Below are 19,772 nucleotides of genomic sequence, written 5' to 3'. Positions count from 1 at the left end.
TTCTTGTGTTGAGGAAGTACTTGAGTCGAAGGGCCATATTTTTCAACTACTGATCTTTCTCTTTGTTTTCAACTTCTGTGGCCTAATCTTGATTGTGTGCTTGATCAATTTGCACATGTTCGTAGAACTCTTAATTTTTTTTAATCTTTGGCTTTGATGGTTGTTTCATACATTTAAATAAGCATAGTCTTAATGACTAATCTCTTTGTAGAAGTATGGACATTATTCTATCACTGTTTCATTGTACTTCAGGGTAGATCTTAAAATACTCTTGGAAGGTGAATGAGATACCATTCCTCTTTACACTTACTTTTGGCATTGTAGACCATGTTATTAGTTCAATTCAAAGTTGCTGTTACCAGTCTCTTGACTTATCAATGCCTAGGGTATCTATCTTTATGAGTTCCATTTCATTTCTGATGACTTCAGTTTTCTTAGATTCATACTTTTTATGATTCCATGTTCTCATGATCTGTGGATGTTTGTAGCAGTTTCTTTTGAATTTGCCCTACAAGCAAGTGAAGGTCTCAAAGCTTTGCTACATCCATGTCATCAAAGTTTACCCTACTTTGAGGAGGCTGCCTTTCCTTAGCCATATTCTGAATCCCTTCTAACCTGAAGTGGTCATCAGCTGGCGTTATCTCATATCATGTTCCACTGCTATCCACGTGGTTTTCAGTGGCTCATTTCTCAGAGGTGGACTGCTGCTTCCTTCTTCCTAATCCTTCTTTGTCAGGAAGTTCCTCTGAAACTTGTTCACCTTGGGTGGCCCTGCTGCTATTTGAACATATTATGGCGTAGGCTTTAGTGTCTCAGCAACGTGTAAGCCATGACGGTATAACAAACTGACAGACTAATTGGAAAAAGTATAGTGTATTTACAAAACTCACACTGTTCACTCTTTTGTGTTCTGTCTGATACTGGTCATCATGACTTCTACAAAGATCAGAGGGGGGAAATGCCCATATTGTCCCCAGGCTATGATGTTTTTCAGTTAGAATCAAATTTGCTTTTCCCTCTCGTGCTCACATGGGCACAGACCTGCCTCTGCCACGTTGTGGCATCAGTGTCAGTCTACCACAGTGAAATGAGTGTGCAACAAAGGGAATCACAGGAAGACGATAATACTTTTGTCCTGAGAAGCATATAATTAAAGAAAACAAACAAAAATACCCTTCACTGCCTTCGAGTCAATTCTAACCCATGACAACCCTACAGGAGAGAGTATAACTGCCTTTTTGGGGTATTTGACACATTTCAATCTTCCCGGGAGCAGGGAGCCTCTTCTCCCTGTAGAGAAGAGGCTGGCGAGTTTGATCTGCTGACCTTTTGGCTTCCAGCTCAGTGTGTACATAGCCCACCACACCACCACCACCCAATTGTGTACAACAGTATGCTGAAAGGTTTGAACTTTTTTAAGAATTACCAAGATGTGTCACAGACGTGAAGTGAGCCCATGCTGCGGGAAAAGGGGTGCTGATGACGTGCTCGTTGCTGAGTAGTTACAGACCTGCCCTTTGTAAACAGCAATGCAATACTGATGACACAATAAAGCAAAGTATTCTTGTTAGGAGATCATTGGCACGTTTATAATTTCCCTCGCTGCTATTAAATTAATTTTGGGGATGACTTTAATTTTTTTGGAGGGGGGTTGGTCCATGGCATTGCACTTGGCATTATTTCATATTTTTTAATTTAATTTTATTTTTTTCATTTCCCCCCCATATTTTTGATAATATAAAAAGATAATCAAGATTCATGTAAATATTGAATGACTTTATTTTGAATGATTTAAAGGTTTTATGTTTAAATTTATTTGATCTTACCTTTGAGATGCATTTTAATTATTACATTGCTAAAGATAAATTAAACTATGTATTCTCAAATCTTTGAGCAAAGGTAACCATTAAAAAAGGGACGGAGGGCAGTTTTTTAAAGAAAAGAGTACATGGCATCCCTTTTTTTTAGCAGGTTTGAAGCTAGTTCATTGAGCAGTTAGCGAAGTTTCAGAACACTGCCAGCGACCTGAGGTAACTAAGAAACATGGAGTTACCAGTTCTTCTCACTGGTGGTTCTCATTAGCTGCCATCAAGTCAACTAACGCAGGGTAACCCCAGGAGCAACACCGTGAAAGATTGCTGAGCCCTGCCACCTCCCCGGGCTTGGAAAGGTTACACAGCCGTGACCCACACAGTCTTCATCGGCCTTTCTTCCTAGTCTGATTTAACTTCCACAAAGCTCCTCTGACTTTCCCAGCAGGTTTTCTCAGTTGCTCGTGGTACTTTTTGGTTATGATGTAGCTTCATCGGAATTAATTGTATATCGAGAAAACGAAGCATTAAAATTCACTGAGATAATTGAGAGGAGAACTTTTTGAAAGATGCATAATCATTGTTGACAGTGACTGCTACTCCCTAGTGAAGATGGGGTGACTTAAACACGCGCTGCGACTTCACTGGGAGCAGGAGCAGGAATTAGTCACAGAGAAGATCAGTACGTTGTACATGGCTGTATTTGTGTATAGATAAATGCTTGTAAGTCCCTCAGTTTGCCCACAAGGCTTCCTGCTGCATTTAAATGCCAGCGAGTAGATGAGTCCCTAGCTGTCACGTCACTGTACCAGCTTCATTCAGGCAGACCCTTGTATCACTCTTACCTTTCAAAAAAAGCATCCTTATAATTTTTGAGACTGGGATATCTGAGCTATGTAACAGATTTAGGAATTAGCTGGTGGTAGTACATTTTTGTATGGGATTGCCAGTCAGTTGTTGCGTGCTAGAGTAGAACTGTGTGTACTGACTGCTGCTCTGGAAGGAGATGGTTGGGGCAGCCCTTGGAGTCCCCTCTGGGTAGACTCCCAACTGCTAACCAGTTGATGAGCAGTGAAATATCCAGGAACTCCACAGATCAGCTTCTTAGTATTTTTTTTCCTTATCATATTAAATCTTAAAAATGAGTTTTACTTTCTCTTTGGAAATAACTAATCTTTATTTTGTCAGTTTCTTTATGTACTGGAGAAATAATAAACTATCTTTTATAAAATTAGTAACTTTCAACATTTAATCATATTAATAAAGAGTTTAATTCCAACTTCTTTCATTGATTCAGCTTCTTCCATTTCCTTCTAATTAGAAATTATAAAACACTTTTAATGGAGTCATTGTATCATGTAGATGTCACTTTATCATTTCTCTTTATTGGACATGTAGTTCATTTCCAATTTTCCTTTTAAATAACATAGTAAACTGTTAAAATATATCTTTATATCTCTGAATTTTAAAAATAGTTTGCCAAATTGTTGTGGTTGTTAGATGCCATTGATTTGGTTCCGACCCATACTGACCTTATGCACAGCAGACCAAAGCACTGCCCAGTCCTGCACCCGCGGGGCGATTGTTCCTGGGCTTGAGACCAGTGTTGCTGCCATGGTGTCATTCCATCTTGTTGAGGGCTTTCCTCTTTTTTTGCCGCCTCTCGACTTTCCCAAACATGATGTCCTCCTGCAGGAACTGTTCGTACATGGCCAAAATATGTAAGACGAAGTCTTGCCATCTTTGCCTCCAAGGAGCACTCTGGTCGTACGTACTTCTTCAAAATAGATGGGCTTATCTTTCTGGCAGTTCTTGGTACTTTGGTTATTCTTCTTCTCTGGCACCGCAATTCAAATGCAGCACTCGCCTTTCGTCTTCTAGCTCTCACGTGCACACAAGGCCATTGACAATACCCTGGCTTGGATCAAGCGCACCTTGGTTTTCAAAGTTACATCCTTGCTTTTCAATGCAGAGATCTTGTGTAGCAGATTAATCTAATGCAATACATCTTTTCATCCCTTGACTCCTACTTCCATGACCATTGATTGTGGATCCAAGCAGGACTAAATCGTTGACAATTTCAGCCTTTTCTCCAGTTATGGTGACCATGGATCTATTGGTCCAGTTGTATTACCTACCTATCACCGGTTGTTAACAGCCTTCCTTCAATCCTGATGCCACATTTTCTTCATATAAATCAGCTTTTCTAATTATTTGCTCAGTAGAGAGATTGAATAAATATGATGAAAAGATATAACCCAGTTACACACCTTTCTTGTTCCTTTCACACAATTGCTTCTTGATCCATGTACAAATTCTGCATAAACACAACGAAATATTCTGGAATTCCCATTCTTCTCAAGGTTATCCATACTTTGTGATGATCCACATAGTTGAATGTGTTGGCATAGTCAATAAAACACAAGTAAACATCTTTCTGGTATTGCCAAGTTAGCAGGTATAAAATTTGCTTTTTATTTATTAGTATTTTAACTCTATTTTTGCATACTAATTTAATTTCTACCCCACAAAGTCTAGCATGCAATGCCTGAAAGTTATCCTGTCACATATTTTTACCACCACTAGATACTATATTCAAATTGCCACTTAGATAGATGATTTTAATTTGTTACATGCTTTAAAAAGTACTAAGTAAACATTTTCTTGTGCTTTAATTTTGTAATCATTTGTATTTATTTAGGAAATTGCTTCAGTTCTTTGCCCATCTTTCACCTTTTGGATATTACTGTCCTTACCTCTAGGCTTTAATTTTAAACATTGATACTTCTTTATATATTTGTAAATGCATTTCAAGATTTTTATAGCCTTTTAATTTTATTGGAATGCTTTTTACTTAGAGAAAATTGTAATTTGATCTGGCTGATGATCTATTTTTTTTATCTTTGATTTTATACATAGATGATTTTATTCCTGTCCAGTCGCTAGTTATTTATCTACTTATAGTTCCAATTTTTTTTTCATTTGTACATAAATAGTTCATTTTAATGAATGTTTTTAAAATAATACTTGAGAAGTACATTGCTATTGTTGGTATGATCAAGCTGCCTTTTATAATCTGTGAGTATCTGAATTACTCTAAAAGTCATTTCCAGGATCACTTACTTATAGAATCTTTATATTTTACCCTGATTTACTGTTAGTAATTTTTTTTGTTAATCATTTTATTGTGGGGCTCTTACAGATCTTATAACAATCCATAATTAAATTGTATTAAGCACACTTATACATATGTTGCCATAATTTCCAAAACATTTTCTTTCTCCTTGAACTTTTGGTATCAGCTCCTCTAATTTTTGATGGCAAGGATTTTTTAGAACATTTCTGGAGTCCTTGGGTATTGTAAATGGGTACTGTGCATGACTACTAACCTATGATTGATGGTTTGAGTCCAGCCAGGGGTACCTTGGAAGACTGGCTTAGTGATCTGCTTCTGACAAAGAAGCCATTTGAAAATCCCAGAACTTAGTTCTGTTCTCACACAGGACTCATGGGGAGGGTATGTTGGGAAGCAATATCCAAGCTTTACACTTGGATTTTTTCTTCAATAAAGTTTCAATGATTTTGTAGCCTTCCTTTTGACTTACCCTTGTCCAGGATTAATTTTCTTTGTTCTGTTTGACGAGTGTTTTATTTAATATTGTGTCTGATAGGGAGATTTACGTTTTGTCCGAGATGGGTTGCCACAGTGGCTTCAGCAATGAGCTGGAGCGGACCAGTCTTGAGGATTGTGCAGGACCAGCCAGTGTTTCCTTCATTTGTACACAGGTCACAGTGAGTCAGAGCTAGTAACAACGACAAAACAGCTTATAATTTGAAGTCTTTATGACATGGTTCAGACAGCTGTCACCATGAACGGGAGTTGACTTGATGTCAGTGAGAGAATGTGTTCCCTGAAAGTTAAAAAAAAAAAAATCAAACTTGAACTTCTTTCGACAACCTTTAGAGGGCAGTAAAGAATTACAAATGAATCAGCCGTTAGCACCTGCATAAACTCAAGGGGGGAAACGGTCATTCTTAGATCCTACATAAACTCAAGGGGAAAAAAGGTCATTCTTAACTTTGTTTATAAAACCATTTACTGCTTAGGTTAAACTCTCAGGAGATACACAGTTATTTATTTGACCTAAATGTAAACATTTCTTTGCTTTGGGGACCTTTGCAATTATATCGTTTCTTGTTAGTCAACCATAACAAAGAAAAATCCTATTCATAAATGTTTTAAATGTATTCTTAGGGCTCTAGATAAAGAAATTCAGTTGGTATTAGGGATGGAGTGGGGTGGAGATAAGTAGCATTTTTTTTAGAATTAAATGACCAAATTGTGCCTTGTGAAGTTAGTCTGCTTGTGATTTGAGTTCCTAGACAGTAGAAGTTTTAGAAGTTTAGTCATGTTGACAGTATATAGTGTTTGACTCTCACATGTGAAAGAGACACTTCTAGTGCTACAGTGGTTTCAGATTTTCCTTGTATAATTTTATCAGATTCGCTTTCAGCGGTGCCTCCTCAAGCGGCCACAGGGCTTTTCACGCTCAGAGGCTTATAAGAAGATGCCAGTAAGGGTGCGAGCCTCGTTCTGGTAGTTGATACAGACATTTTGGTAGAAAGTGCTCTTTGAGAAGAAAGTGTCCATTTATTAATACTTTAAAACAATCAAGAGAGAATATCTTTGTTAACACTGTAGACAACCAAACGGAAGAGTACTTATGTTAACATTGTGGCTAATTGACCTGAGCAGTAGCAACCTTAAATTTAAAAAAATCCAGTTTGAATTGTCAAGACTTAAATGGATACACAGACTACCTTAATTTTGACTATAGAGTGTACTTTTTCATTCAATAAATAATTATTGAGGGTGCATATTGTCTCTGTTGCTGGTATTGAATGATAGATAAGATGAGCAATGTCTCTGTTTTGAGGAAGTTTATTACCTATTAGTACAAGACAGGCATTTAAGCAAGAAGTTGTAATATATCCTGGTAATCTGTTTGCTAGGGGACAGACCAAATACTGTAAGAGTACTAAGAGCAAGCGTCAAACAGACTCGGGAAATTAGAGAAGCCTCCTCATGGGAAATGCCCGAGATGGCATATGAAAAAAAGTCAAGGCAGTTAACTGGTATATTAATTTTTACCTTGGCTTCAATATTTAAGTAGATCCTTTTCAAAAGGTTTCCCTAAGGTACAATTACTAAGGTAATTTTATAGAGATGAGTACAAGTTAGGGGGTGAGTGTGGTCTTGTCAGAAACAACATGTTTAGAAAAGAGATGGTGGAGGATGGGTAGCTAGAGATGAGGCTAGAGAGCTATGTAGGAAACAGATCTTAAAGCTCTTGTAGGTTATTGTAGTCCATTTTGACTTTAGTGTCACGGAGAAGCCGTTGAAACGTTTTTACGTAGAAGAGTGGTATGCTTGGATGCGTGTTTTATGACAGGACCTGTTTGAACACTGAGATGAAGAAGCTGAGGGAAAGGTAGAATGGAGGTCGGCAGACCAGTCAGTTGCGATAGCTATGAGAGATGATGTTGGCCTTTGTTAACACAGAAGTTGTGAGTGGAGAGAAACAGCTTTAAGGAAGATGTGAGAGGTAGAAGAACTCAGAGCATTGAATGTGGAGAAATGAAGAAAAAGAGCCAAGGATGAAATCTGAATCTCTGATTTGTAGAACTTGGTAGATGGCATTCACCACCATAGGAAATACGGGAGAATGAGTTTAGTTTCAGAAATATTAATTTGACTTAAAAATATATATATATGAGATATTTGGTTAGATTAATGTGAAGTTTCAGACAGAACTGGACAAGATGTAAAGATTTAATTTGCCATTAGCTTAGATGATTCTTGGGAGAAAGACATGACTTTCTGCTCCTATAAAGAGGTAGAGTCTCAGAAACCCACGGGGACAGTTCTATCTTTGATGGGAGTGTGGGATAGTTCCCACCTAATGGTTTTTTTACTTTGTGAAATAAGCCTTTTGAAAATGTGAGTGAGATGGTTGTGGGATCAAGGATCTTAGGGTAGTGAGGACTGAAAATAGCTGTTTATTGTTAGTGAGAGAAAACCAAAGAAGTGGCTTGATAGCAGTGAGTGTGGGTTTTAATTTTTTTTTCTCTGATAAATGATACTGAAAGTCATGGAATTGAATGCAGGTGCCCCGGGGGGAAAAGGAGAAGAGGAAAAGATATTGGAACAAAGAAAGTAGACGAGGACTTCAGAAAGTTGAACTGCTAGACTCTGGGCAGAGTGATGGGGGTTTGTCTGAAGCCAAGGCAAAAATATATTAAAGAGAGAGGGAAGAATGATCAAATTTGGCAAATAATAAGGTAAGAATTAAAACCTTTTTTATTTCATAGTAAAGATGTACATTTAGCAGTCTGAAACAAATAGGAGGTTAAAATGTGGAGACACGTGGACTGTGAATAAGAGTGAGGGCAATAGTTTGAGAGTTTGTTTGAAAATGAATTGTAAGTGCTGATGGGAGGAGGGAAGTGATTGATAAGGTTTGAGAGAGGCAATGCAAGAACATTTCTATTAACCTGGCATTCCATGTTGCTCACCTTTCCAATACGATCGCTGAAGACAAATGGGTGCACAAACAAATGTGGTAAAGAAAGCTGATGGTGCCCAGCTATCAAAAGATATAGCGTCTGGGGTCATAAAGGCTTGAAGATAAACAAACAGCGAAGCCCACATGGAAGAAGCACACCAGCCTGTGTGATCACGAGGTGTTGATGGGATCAGGTATCAGGCATCAAAGAACAAGAAAATCCTATCATTATGAATGAGGGGGAGTGTGGAGTGTGGACCCAAAGCCCATCTGTAGGCAACTGGACATCCCCTTACAGAAGGGTCTCGGGAGGAGACGAGCCAGTTAGGGTGCAGTGTAACACCAATGAAACATACAACTTTCCTCTAGTTCTTAAATGCTTCCTCCCCACCACTATCATGACCCCAATCCTACTTTACAAATGCAGCTAGACCAGAGGATATACACTGGTACAGGTAGGAACTGGAAACACAGGGAATCCAGGACAGATTAACCTTTCAAGACCAGTGCTGAGAGTCGCAATACTGGGTGGGTGGTGGGAAAGTGGGGTAGAAAGGGGGAACCGATTACAAGGATCTACATATAACCCCCTTCCTGGGGAACAGTCAACAGATAAGTGTGTGAAGGGAGACATTGGTCATTAGCTTTTGGTAGTGGTATTTTACGAAGGTCTATTGTGTTTGGTAGCGTTAAAATGAATCCTTCTTGACAGAAACTATGAGAGGACTTCAAAATGTTTGTGCTAAAAAGGAATTAAAAGATAATGTAACCTTTCCACAAATGTTTTTTAAACCATTTTATTAGCACTTATGTAAAATGAGGAGCTGATATCAAGGGCTCAAGTAGAAAGCAAATGTTTTGAGAATGACGATGGCAACAAATGTACAAATGTGCTTGACACAATTTATGTATGTATTGATTGTGATAAGAGTTATACGACCTCCCCTCCCCCAAAATGATTTAATTTAAAAAAGTGTAGGCGTAGAGCTGAACCTGTCAATCAGGTCAGGTCATAGCCTGATGCTGTCTCCTTGGGGGTGTGGACATCTTAAGAGGAGGACTCTGGGATGCTCCCAACCCCACCCCCCTGCCACTAACCTAAGAGCTGCTGGAGCCCTACCATGTTTCCACTGACCTTGGATCTACAGGACTCTGCACCCACCGGCCTATGGTCTTCTGCATTGTGCATCAGTGCATGTGGTTGCATGAGTCTGAAGAGGGACTTACAGACTGGTATTGGACTTAGGGGCTTGAGTTAGACTGGACTGAGATGCTTTCTTGATATATAATTACTTCTTGATATAAAGCTCTTATACATATAAAAAATGTTTTGAGAAAGGGCAGAAATGAAGAGATGGTATTCAGAGCATATATGCAGCTAAGCCTTAAAGTGTCAAAAAACCGCATTTAGGAAAATACAGAGAATGATAGATTCAGAGACAACGATTATCATTATGATACCTGACTATCAGTATATGTGATTTGTTAAGACATCAGTAAATTTGCTTCTCAAGGGAAAGGTCCACCAGAAACTTGTGATAAAATTTAAGACAAAAAAATGCACCTTTCATAAATGGTACCTGTAGAATTTCATGAAACTGTTATACTACAAAGAAATCAAATTGCATTCAAGAAAGATTTTGAGAGCCAAAATGTGTATACTGTGGGTTACGTGTTAGCCTGCTAACCACAAGATGGGCAGTTGAAACCCACTAGCTACTCTGTTGAAGAAAGGGGGTGCTACATGTTCTCACACCGATTCATAGCTTCAACTCTATAAAGGGGTCCAGTGAGTCAAATTGACTCTGATCGTGGGTTTGGTTTGGGTTTGCCACACATGTGAAACGCTTTAAATCTCTCAGACTACCTGTCCTAGGCCAGTGGCTGGTGAGGAGAGCCTCTTCCCCAACCTCCCCCCCCACCTCCAATGTTAATGTTTTTAGGGACGAGGCATAAAAGCTCTGAGTTAGAACCTAAAATATAGTTATAAATGGTAGTTATTTCCCTTAGACGTTTACTCAAAGTGTAACAAAGCCAGTATCACCTAAAATAGCAATTCATTATGGTGTTTTACATTTGAAAAGTACAATATTCTAGCAACAATTTTAATTAAATCGGCTTTTAGAACTGAGAATCAGCCCCCATTTATAGTTTTCAGTAGGAAAAAGTACAATCTTCATTCTTGGCTTACACAAATGAAATGTGGAAGCTATTTTGGTTAAATATTTTGTATACCCATGCATTACAGATTCTTGAAAGTATAAATGAACTTAGTTATGTTTGGGACATAAGAATGATCTTTTGAGGTAGTTGGGCTAGAGGAAAACCATCCGTACTAGAGCAATAGACACATGCACCTTTGATCTGAAGGATAGCAGGATCTTTTAATAGTTAAATAGATAAAATTACACTTTAGAGTTGTGGACATTTACTGTCGTTCTACGGCATGCTGGATGCCTGAATGGTCTTTTGCTTTAGAAGGAACAGGTGGAGTTCTTTTCTGAGGCAAGTCTTGAATAAATCTTGTAAAGTAGACAGTAGCCTCTGGAAAACAAGACACTGAAACCCTGGAATGGACCTCCTCTCCCAGTGTGCTTGACAAAGCACAGCTGCATTTGGAGTTGGGTGCCTTCTGTAGGACCTCGGTTTGGGGTTTTGGGAGAATTTTCTTCTAGACACATTGTTCATTGATAGGCTTTTTACCTTTAGGTGCTTGTTGGTTGCCAAGTTATTAGTTTTCTTGTATGAAGGACTATGTTTGTATCATATTTAAAAATATATCTAGATCCAAATGTGTACATTATGGATTCAGTCATTACTACATAAAAGCCTTTTGCGTCTTTGAAAATAAATGATTTATGTGTATGTATTTTGAAATTTAATTTTTTCAACATCTTTTTAAAAATGGACTGCATGTTCACTTTGGTTTTGTTAAAGAAGAATAGAAAAATAATCATGTCATTCATGTTTTCACAAGAACTGTGCTGGCATATAACATTGTTACCACTACCATTGTCTATGTCAAGTTTTTTGCCTGGAGATTTTTTTCATGAGATTCTCGGAATTGCCATCCTGTCTTTGGTATTCTAAAATTCTGGCTCTTCAGTGAAGGTAAAATATTTGCATTTGGAATAGTGTCCTCCTACCACATTCTTTTGCCTTATCATTTTCTAAATATACAGTTCACAGTACAACCAAATCAGAATATTGTGTTGCTAATATAATCTACCTGGGTTTAGCCATTGTACAATCCAAGTTCATTTCTGTGCTTATACGTGTATATGTATTTGTCATCTGTTCAACAATGCCAATTTTTATAAGGATTAGTATCTACAATCACGCTCCCATCCCCTTGCACTCTCCCCTGTTGCTTTCTTTCCTCAGTGCCCTGTCCCTCCCTCATGCCTTCCTGAAATCATGCATATTAAATCAGGATAGCAGAATCACCACAGTGTCATTAATCCTTAACTTTCAGAAAGGAATATTACTTAATGTATACATTGCCACTGTGGTTACATCCCAGTTCATGGATTTCACTTGCTCATTAGTCTCTCAAGAAGAAACAAAATAGATTTTTGCATAGCATCCTGCTGCAATAAATCTCCATCTACTTTTCTGTCTGTTTAGTATATTAAAAAACATCAAAGAACTATATGCAGTATGCATACTAATTTTTTTATACCCATTCCTTGAATTTCTTTGAGCCATCCTGTACATTAGTGGAGCACAATATTCTGATATTTTCTTTGAAGAAAAATTAAAAGTACTAACAGAACTAGCCTCTCATTGGTAATTTTAAAAACTTTTAATGGCTTTCTAATCTCATAAAGAATAAGTGCAGAATCTGAACTCTTTCTTAACCTCTTTCAAAGGTTCATATTTCTTCCAGATTGACAAGGTCACTTTTTAGTTCCTTAACGAAATATCAGCTTTAGCTCCCAAATAGACAGTGGTTAAATATTTCACACTCGGTAGCCAGACTTGTGATACATAAACCCTAAAGTAGACCTCAGGTTTATTACACTACCTTATTGCAGAATACATTTTCTTGTGTGTGACTTTGAAATACAGTTGTGTTTTGTTTCATGTCTTTCTTTATTAGGTTCTTTTATTCTGTAGTTTAATATACTCCTTAATTAGATAACAAATCCTTGTTTAGTTTGACTGTCAAAGAAATAGCTTATGTAGAGATTGTTTTCTGTTTGAAGGATTCAAGAATTAAAGGTAGACTTTTTTGTTTTGTTTTTGAGAGCGAGAGAGAGATTTCATATGAATAAAGGACAATGTGTTTGTTTCCAGTGTTTTCCCATTTTATGTTTAACCTAAATTATTTGGCTTTTCTTTCAGAGTTCTCTGGGGTGCTGCACCAGTGCCATATTTTGGCATCTGAAATGGTCCATTTCATTCACCAGATGCAGTACTATATTACATTTGAGGTATAGTTTAATCCTCTTGCTAATTTTAGTTTAATTCATGTCTTAAGAGTATGTTTCCTGAAGGCATTGTTTTCTATTAGAAGAAACATGAACTTCTTCACATGTTTTGAATGGTTGTTTCTTAGGTGCTTGAATGTTCGTGGGATGAGCTGTGGAACAAGGTGCAGCGGGCTCGGGATTTGGATCACATTATTGCAGCGCACGAGGTTTTCTTAGACACCATCATTTCTCGATGTCTGCTGGACAGTGACTCCAGAGTAAGGCTCTTATTTGATCTGCAGCTAAGGAAGCAACAACCTCCTTCTTTTCCTGGTTTTCTGTCAAATGGAAATCACTTGGTGTAATAATGTCAGTAATAATTAAAACAATATTTGGACAACACAAAAGTGGGTGAAGGGAGACGTTGGACAGGGCACGAAATATAACAAAATCACAATTTATAAATTATCAAGGGTTCATGAGGGAGTAGGGAGTGGGGCGGGAGGGAAAAAATGAGGACCTGATGCCGGGGGCTTAAGTGGAGAGCAAATGTTTTGAGAATGATGAGGGCAATGAATGTACAAATGTGTTTTACGCAATTGATGTATGTATGGATTGTGATAAGAGTGGTATGAGCCCCTAATAAAATGATTAAAAAAAACAAACACTATTATTACAAGTCTGACACTCAAGGCACATTGCTTCCGAACAGAATTGGGAGAAGAGTGCTGAAACATGGAGGTGGTGCTCTCAAATATCTAGAATAGGTGAAAAATTGGAACAATACAATACTTATCACCTAGGAATAAGAATTAGACTCTTGTTAATGTTCATAATAAAAAAACATATAGTCTCTCAAAAAAATTTTTTTTAAACTCTCTTATTTGACAGACCAGTATGTCATCTGTGCAAGTTTTGCATTGGTCAAAGGTAGTGTCTGAACAAAATAGACCAAGCAAAGCTCATTGAGAACAAAACAAATTTTAACATGTATGAAAATCCAGGTAAATAATATGAAGAAAAGTAGGATTTATAATTTTATTTTTTTAATCTTTGTTATTTTTTCATTTAGTTGATATCTGACTACATGAAGGTACAATGTTTAGTTAGAAAATAAAATGTTTGGTTAGATAAATCCTAAGCTGTCCCTTGTTCTCAAACATTTTGTGAACATTTTTCCCATTAGGGACCTCTGTTCTCTGAATGTTGCATGTGGGAAATTGTCCTGAGCTTGAATTTTATTCAAAGATCTGCGACCAAAAAGAATGTATTGAATGTATTGTTTTCAATTGAAATTACTGTTATTAGGTAGGATGCAAAATTCAACTTTATTTCTGAAGTTGGATTTGAGACTTCCAAGAAAGGTCAGAGCTTATGAAATACAGATAGATAGATAGATAGATAGATAGATAGATAGATAGATAGATAGATAGATATTTGTAAGGAGTTTAAATTCTTTTGATGGGGTGCTGGGGAAATCTCATTTTTGTAAATGTAATAAGGATATTTCTTGAAAAAATAACATACATACAACTTTTACAAAGGACCGTGTACTGACTAAATACCATTTAAAAGAAAATACATTTTCAAATGTGTGCTGCCAAATCTATCTAGTCTTTTAAAAAGGTAAAGGTAGGAGCCCTGGCTGCACTGTTGGGTAAATGTTGGCTTGCTAACCACAAGGTCGGTGGTTCAAACTTACCATCCACTCCACGGGCGAAAGCTGAGTTCCTGTGCTTACACAGTGATTCACAGCCTCAGAAACACTATGTAGAGTAACTGTGAGTTGGGGTCAACTTGTTGGCAATGGATTTTAGGGTTTGGGTAAAAAAAAAATTACATTTCTTTCATTATGTGACTGGTTTTCAAGTTAAGCTTTCTATTCTATAATAAATTTACAATAGCTAAAAAACAGAAATAAACAAGAAAGAAAGAAAGAAAATGAAAGGCCATGCTTGCAGAGGTCTGCTTCAGAGTTCACGCTCAGTCTGTTCAAGGATACATTCATTCATAGAAGAAACATTAATTTCGGACTTTCCTTTTTCTATGTTTGATACTCTACATTGGTCAGCCGTGGCTGAGAGAACAGTTATTTTGATATGGTGAATTTCATTACTGAAGAGTTATCAGTTAAAGAAAAATATTGCTCAGATAGAAGATGCTTCTACATGGAATATATATATTTTATAAACATATTTAAATGTACAATAAAGTACGTTGAATGTAATTAATAATTATTGTTGCAAACAGCTGAATATTACAAGCAGCATTACTTAATCAGATTCTTATATTAGTTGCCAAATTAATTCCATGTTGTTTTTATTACATTGTAATTTGAAGACCTATTTTGTTCAAGTGTAAACAAAAGAACAAATTGTTCATTTTGCAGTATTTGTGTTCTGTCTTGCAAATCTCAGGCCCCTTATTACTGTTACTAAATCTAGTCTTTGTCACACTGAGATTACACAAAATTTCAGAAATTCTGTGAATTCTCTGGCAGCTTATACATTTCTATATTCAATCGATATATGTGAGCATCTTCATTATGTTATTGTAAATGTTGATATAGTAATGATCAGGACATTATTCCTAGACTTGAGGAATTAACTATCGTGAATATATTAAAGTTAGGTTTATCTGTGTACCTTCTAAAATGTTGTTGGTAGGTGCCTTTGAATCCGTTTTTGACTCATAGTATCCCCATGTGACAGGAGAACTGCCGATTGCCATTCACTCTCTCAATACCTGAGTGGGTTGGAAGTGCCAACCCTTTGGTTGAGAGCTGAGCGCTTTACATGTTCACTACAAGGGCTTCTTATGTACTAAAATAGCTATGGTTCCCACTAAAGCAGGTCTCTGGAACCAGATAAATGGAGATTTCAGTCCTCATTTAATAGCTTTTTGACCCCATATTTCCATGCATTAATAATTTAAGCATTGTTTGGTACTAAGCTATTGAAAGAAAGCATGAACACATTTAACTCCAGTGCAGAGCTCCTGGAAATTGTAAACTCATTTATGTAATACATATATGTGGAGTGCCTACTCTGGGAATGCTGTGGTGAACAAGACTTGGTCTTTGTCAAAATATGTAAAAAAAAAAAAATTGTATAATTTGTGTACATTGCTTATCAGAGTGGTAGGCACCTGATTGTTGCCCATGTTAGTAAACACGAAGCCCTGGCAGCGGCGTGAGTTACACTTGGCGCTACTGACTGCGTGGTCAGTTACCCAGCAGTTACTTACTCTGCAGACGCGGAGTCTGTTCCTGGAAGGTGTGCAGCCTCAGAGACCCAGGTGACAGGTGCAGTAGGGTTGCTGTGAAGAGGAATTGACTTGATGGCAGTGAGTTTGGGTGCTCTTTTGGTTACTGAACAATTTAAAATCATCTTTCATAGTGAGAAAGAGAATGTTTGTAAGTTTGTATCCTTATTTTAGAGAGGTACTAAGACTCTTTAGATTTTTTTTCTCCTCCTCAGCCTATCCCAAGTCTCTCTACCTTATCTTGATAGCTCAAATTAACTGGAATATTTCAATTGAAAAGAAAAATTAAGTACAGAGAGTATTATAGGTGAACTAACTGGTTAAGATTTGTCAGTTTATTAGAAACAATCTATTTAAAATGGAGTTTTCAACAGCTAGTATATAGTGGTTTATTTGGGCTTAGACATTTCTTAAAACAAAAATGTACTGTAATTCTTTACAGAAATTTTGATCATTATGCAGTAGCCTTTTGACAACATTTGGCAATTAAGTTCTGTATTTGCGTCATAAAAAAACAAATTTATGGTATTTATTATTTGCTTTTTAAATAAAGTGACAACATGTTTTCACCTCAAATTTTGTAAATGGCCTCCAAGAGTTGCTGATCTATTATGTTAAAACCCAAATTATCACAAACTGATGTCACCATGAAACATTTTTTATAACCGTCTTGTACCAGCAAGATTGCTTGCAGTAACTTATATTGCAGCCTTAACATAAAAGTCAGGAAATCATCACATGATTTAATTATTTTAGAGATTTTCTTAGTATATATTTATTTGACTACTGTCAAGAAACAGGTTAGAAGAAACAAATTTTAGCTAAAAGGCGAACATTAGAACATCTCTTTTTTTGCTTTCTGTTTAAAAAGAAGGCCCCTTTCAAAGAACAAGACAGCTTTAAAGGTGAGCTTGTTGTTGCCTAGTAGTACAAACAGCATTACTTCCTCAGATTCCTATATGAGTTGCCAGATCAGTTCCACATTGTGTTCATTGCAGTGTAATTTGAAAACCTGTTTTATACAAGTGAATTGTAGTAAATGAAAGAAGAACATGGATAGTCCATTTTGCAGTATTTTTGTTCTCTTAAATTGTCTTTTCCAAAAGTCATTTGGCAAATATTGATTTCTGATTTGTTTTACCTGAGCCAGATACTCAACTATTTACAATACTTTTATGGCGTAATTAAGTTTGAGCCCAAGTATTACTTTTCCTTCATAAAGGCAAGTATTTTTACAGATTAGAATATTTGTTCATCAGATGATAAGTAATGGTAAATGGCTCTGCAAATATTTTCATTAACTGTCAAATTAATCTCAACAATAGTTAGCTTATCTATTATCTGAATTATAGTAAAATTGTATCAAGTGTTATCAAAATGCTTACATTATTATGTCAAATGATTAGTCTAAAACATTATCAAGTTAGGTGGGTCTTTCTCTTGTGGTTTGTGTTTGGTGAGTTGGTTCAGATTCACAGGGACTTCGTATACAACAGAACGAAATACTTCCCAGTTCTACACCATCTTCGTAATCCCTGATAGTTTGTCCAGCCATCTGACTGAGGGACTTTTCTCATTGATCCTCTACTCCAGCCAGCCTGATGTCCTTGTCCAGGTAGCGTGCTCAAGGTAACGTGTTGTGAAATCTTGCCATCTTCTAGGGCACGTTCTAGCTAGCTGTCTTCTTCCAAACAAATTTCTTCTTCTGGCAGTTCATGGTATTTTCATTATTCTTCACCAACAATATAATTGAAAGGCATCAAAATTTCCCTGTCTTCCTTATTAATTTTTCAATTTTCAGCTTCATGTGAGGCGATTTGGTGGAGGTCAGGCACACCTTAGTCCGCAAAGCAACATTTCACATCCTACTGCTTTTAAAGAGGTATTGTGACATAGTAGACTTGGTCAATACAATCTATCATTTGATTTCTTTGCTGCTGCTTCCATGAGAGTTGATTATGGATCCAAGAAAAATAAAATCTTGAAAACTTCAACCATTTCTTCACTTATCCTGATGTTGCTTATTGATGCAGTTGTTGGGGTTTTTGTTTTCTTTATGTTGCAGTATAATCCATACTGAAAGTTGTAATCTTTGATCTTTATAAGCACGTGCTTCAAATACTGTTTGTTCTTAGCAAGCATGCTTGTGTCAATCGAGTAACACAGGTTGTTTGTGAGTCTTCCTCCAGTCTTGATACCGAATTCTTCTTCATAGACTCCAGCTTCTCTGTGTATTTGCTCAGCCTACAGATTGAATAAGTATGGTGAAAGGTTACAACCCCTGATGCACACTTTCCCGGATTTTAAACCACCCAATATCCTGTTCTGTTCCAGAGACTGCCTCTTGGTCTGTATATAGGTTCTGCGTGAGCACATTTTCAGTCGCCTGAGATTTCCATTATTTTGCTGTGTTATCCATAATTTGTTATGATCCACAGACTTGAATGCTTTTGCATAGCCAACAAAGCACAGGCCAACCTCTCTCTGGTTACTGTCTGCTTTCACTCAAGACTGATTTGACATTAGCAATAATAACCCTCATTCTACTCTTTCTAAATCGGCTATATTTCTGCCAGTTCCTTCTCAGTGCACTGCTGCAGCCGTTATTTTCAGCCAAATGTTACTTGTGTGTGATAATAACGATACTGTTTGAAAGTTTCTGCCTTCCTTTGGGTTACCTTTCCTAAATACGGGTGCAAACATGGGTTTCTTCCGGGAGGAAAGCTGAGATTCTATTTCCTTTGAGGTACTGCAACATGTGCTTATTTAAGTCAGTCATGGTTTGAGAGCCAGAGGACTCCAGTTTTCATTTAAATTTTTCTTTTAGACAAAAGTCCACAGGGAATATGTATTTGGGGTATGAATACTGTAGTTTATGTACATTAAACTACTTTAAAAGATTAAACTACTTGCTCAATATACACTAAACTACATATCGGCCTCATGAAAGAATCGCTTTTATAATCTAGTGATCAGGGAATGGACAACATCAGTATTAGTTGGCAAATTAATATAGGCTGAATTTCACGTGGTCACGCATTATATGAACTCTCACTGTGATTTTCTTAAGTATTATATTGTTTGCACTAACAGTATTGTATTAAAATAGCTCTAAGAAGTATTTGGAGTAGATCTTTAAGGAGAAAACATCTGTGCCCTTTTTCTCTGTGACCTCACCTGTTAATAGAGTGAGTATTGTTCACGGTGTCTCACAGATATACTTTGGGGAACATTGGATAAAGCTGATCCAAAAATTTGAAAGGATGGATGATAGTGGAAAATTTTGGTATTTGCTTTCTTTTGTATCATTCATATGTTAACTATCCCTATGCCAATATTCCTATTTAGTTATTTTAACTTTATACCAATTCTTGCCCAGTTGAACTAGTCTTTCCTCTATATTTGCTGTTATTGAAGAGATAGTTGTTTTTTCTTGGTCCTTTGCCCATAATGTGAATTCATGGATCAGCTTGTCAAATTTGAAGCGTTCTGTTGGGATTTTAGTTGCTGATTGAATGTATCAATAAAATGTGGAGCTTCCCAATTTGACGCAATTGAGTCTTTTTCCATCTATGAATTTAAAACCTTTTTAGTTATCTGGGTTTCTCTTATACTTCTCAGCAAAGTTATATAAGTTTCCTGAGAACCAGCTTGTAAGTCTTTTGTCAGATTATTACTATATTTTGAAATTTGATCATTCATCCATTTTCCTACTG

At 36.8% G+C, this 19,772-nt stretch overlaps 1 protein-coding gene across 1 annotated transcript in view; it reads left to right on the top strand.

The window, feature by feature from the left end:
• Positions 1-19,772, top strand: part of TUBGCP3 (tubulin gamma complex associated protein 3) — a 97,201-nt gene that overhangs the window by 67,220 nt on the left and 10,209 nt on the right. Inside the window, exons 18-19 of the mRNA XM_004704307.2 lie at positions 12,725-12,813; positions 12,939-13,070. Coding sequence (XP_004704364.1) covers positions 12,725-12,813; positions 12,939-13,070 — 221 coding nt within the window. The remainder of the gene's footprint in view (positions 1-12,724; positions 12,814-12,938; positions 13,071-19,772) is intronic.

This window comes from Echinops telfairi, unplaced genomic scaffold (assembly GCF_000313985.2).
Source record: "Echinops telfairi isolate 266 unplaced genomic scaffold, ASM31398v2 ScPeMD7_7467;HRSCAF=8505_1, whole genome shotgun sequence".
In the NCBI taxonomy this organism is placed as follows: Eukaryota; Metazoa; Chordata; class Mammalia; order Afrosoricida; family Tenrecidae; genus Echinops; species Echinops telfairi.
The sequence above is the reverse complement of the archived record's forward strand: the minus strand, read 5'-3'. Positions and strand labels throughout refer to the sequence as shown.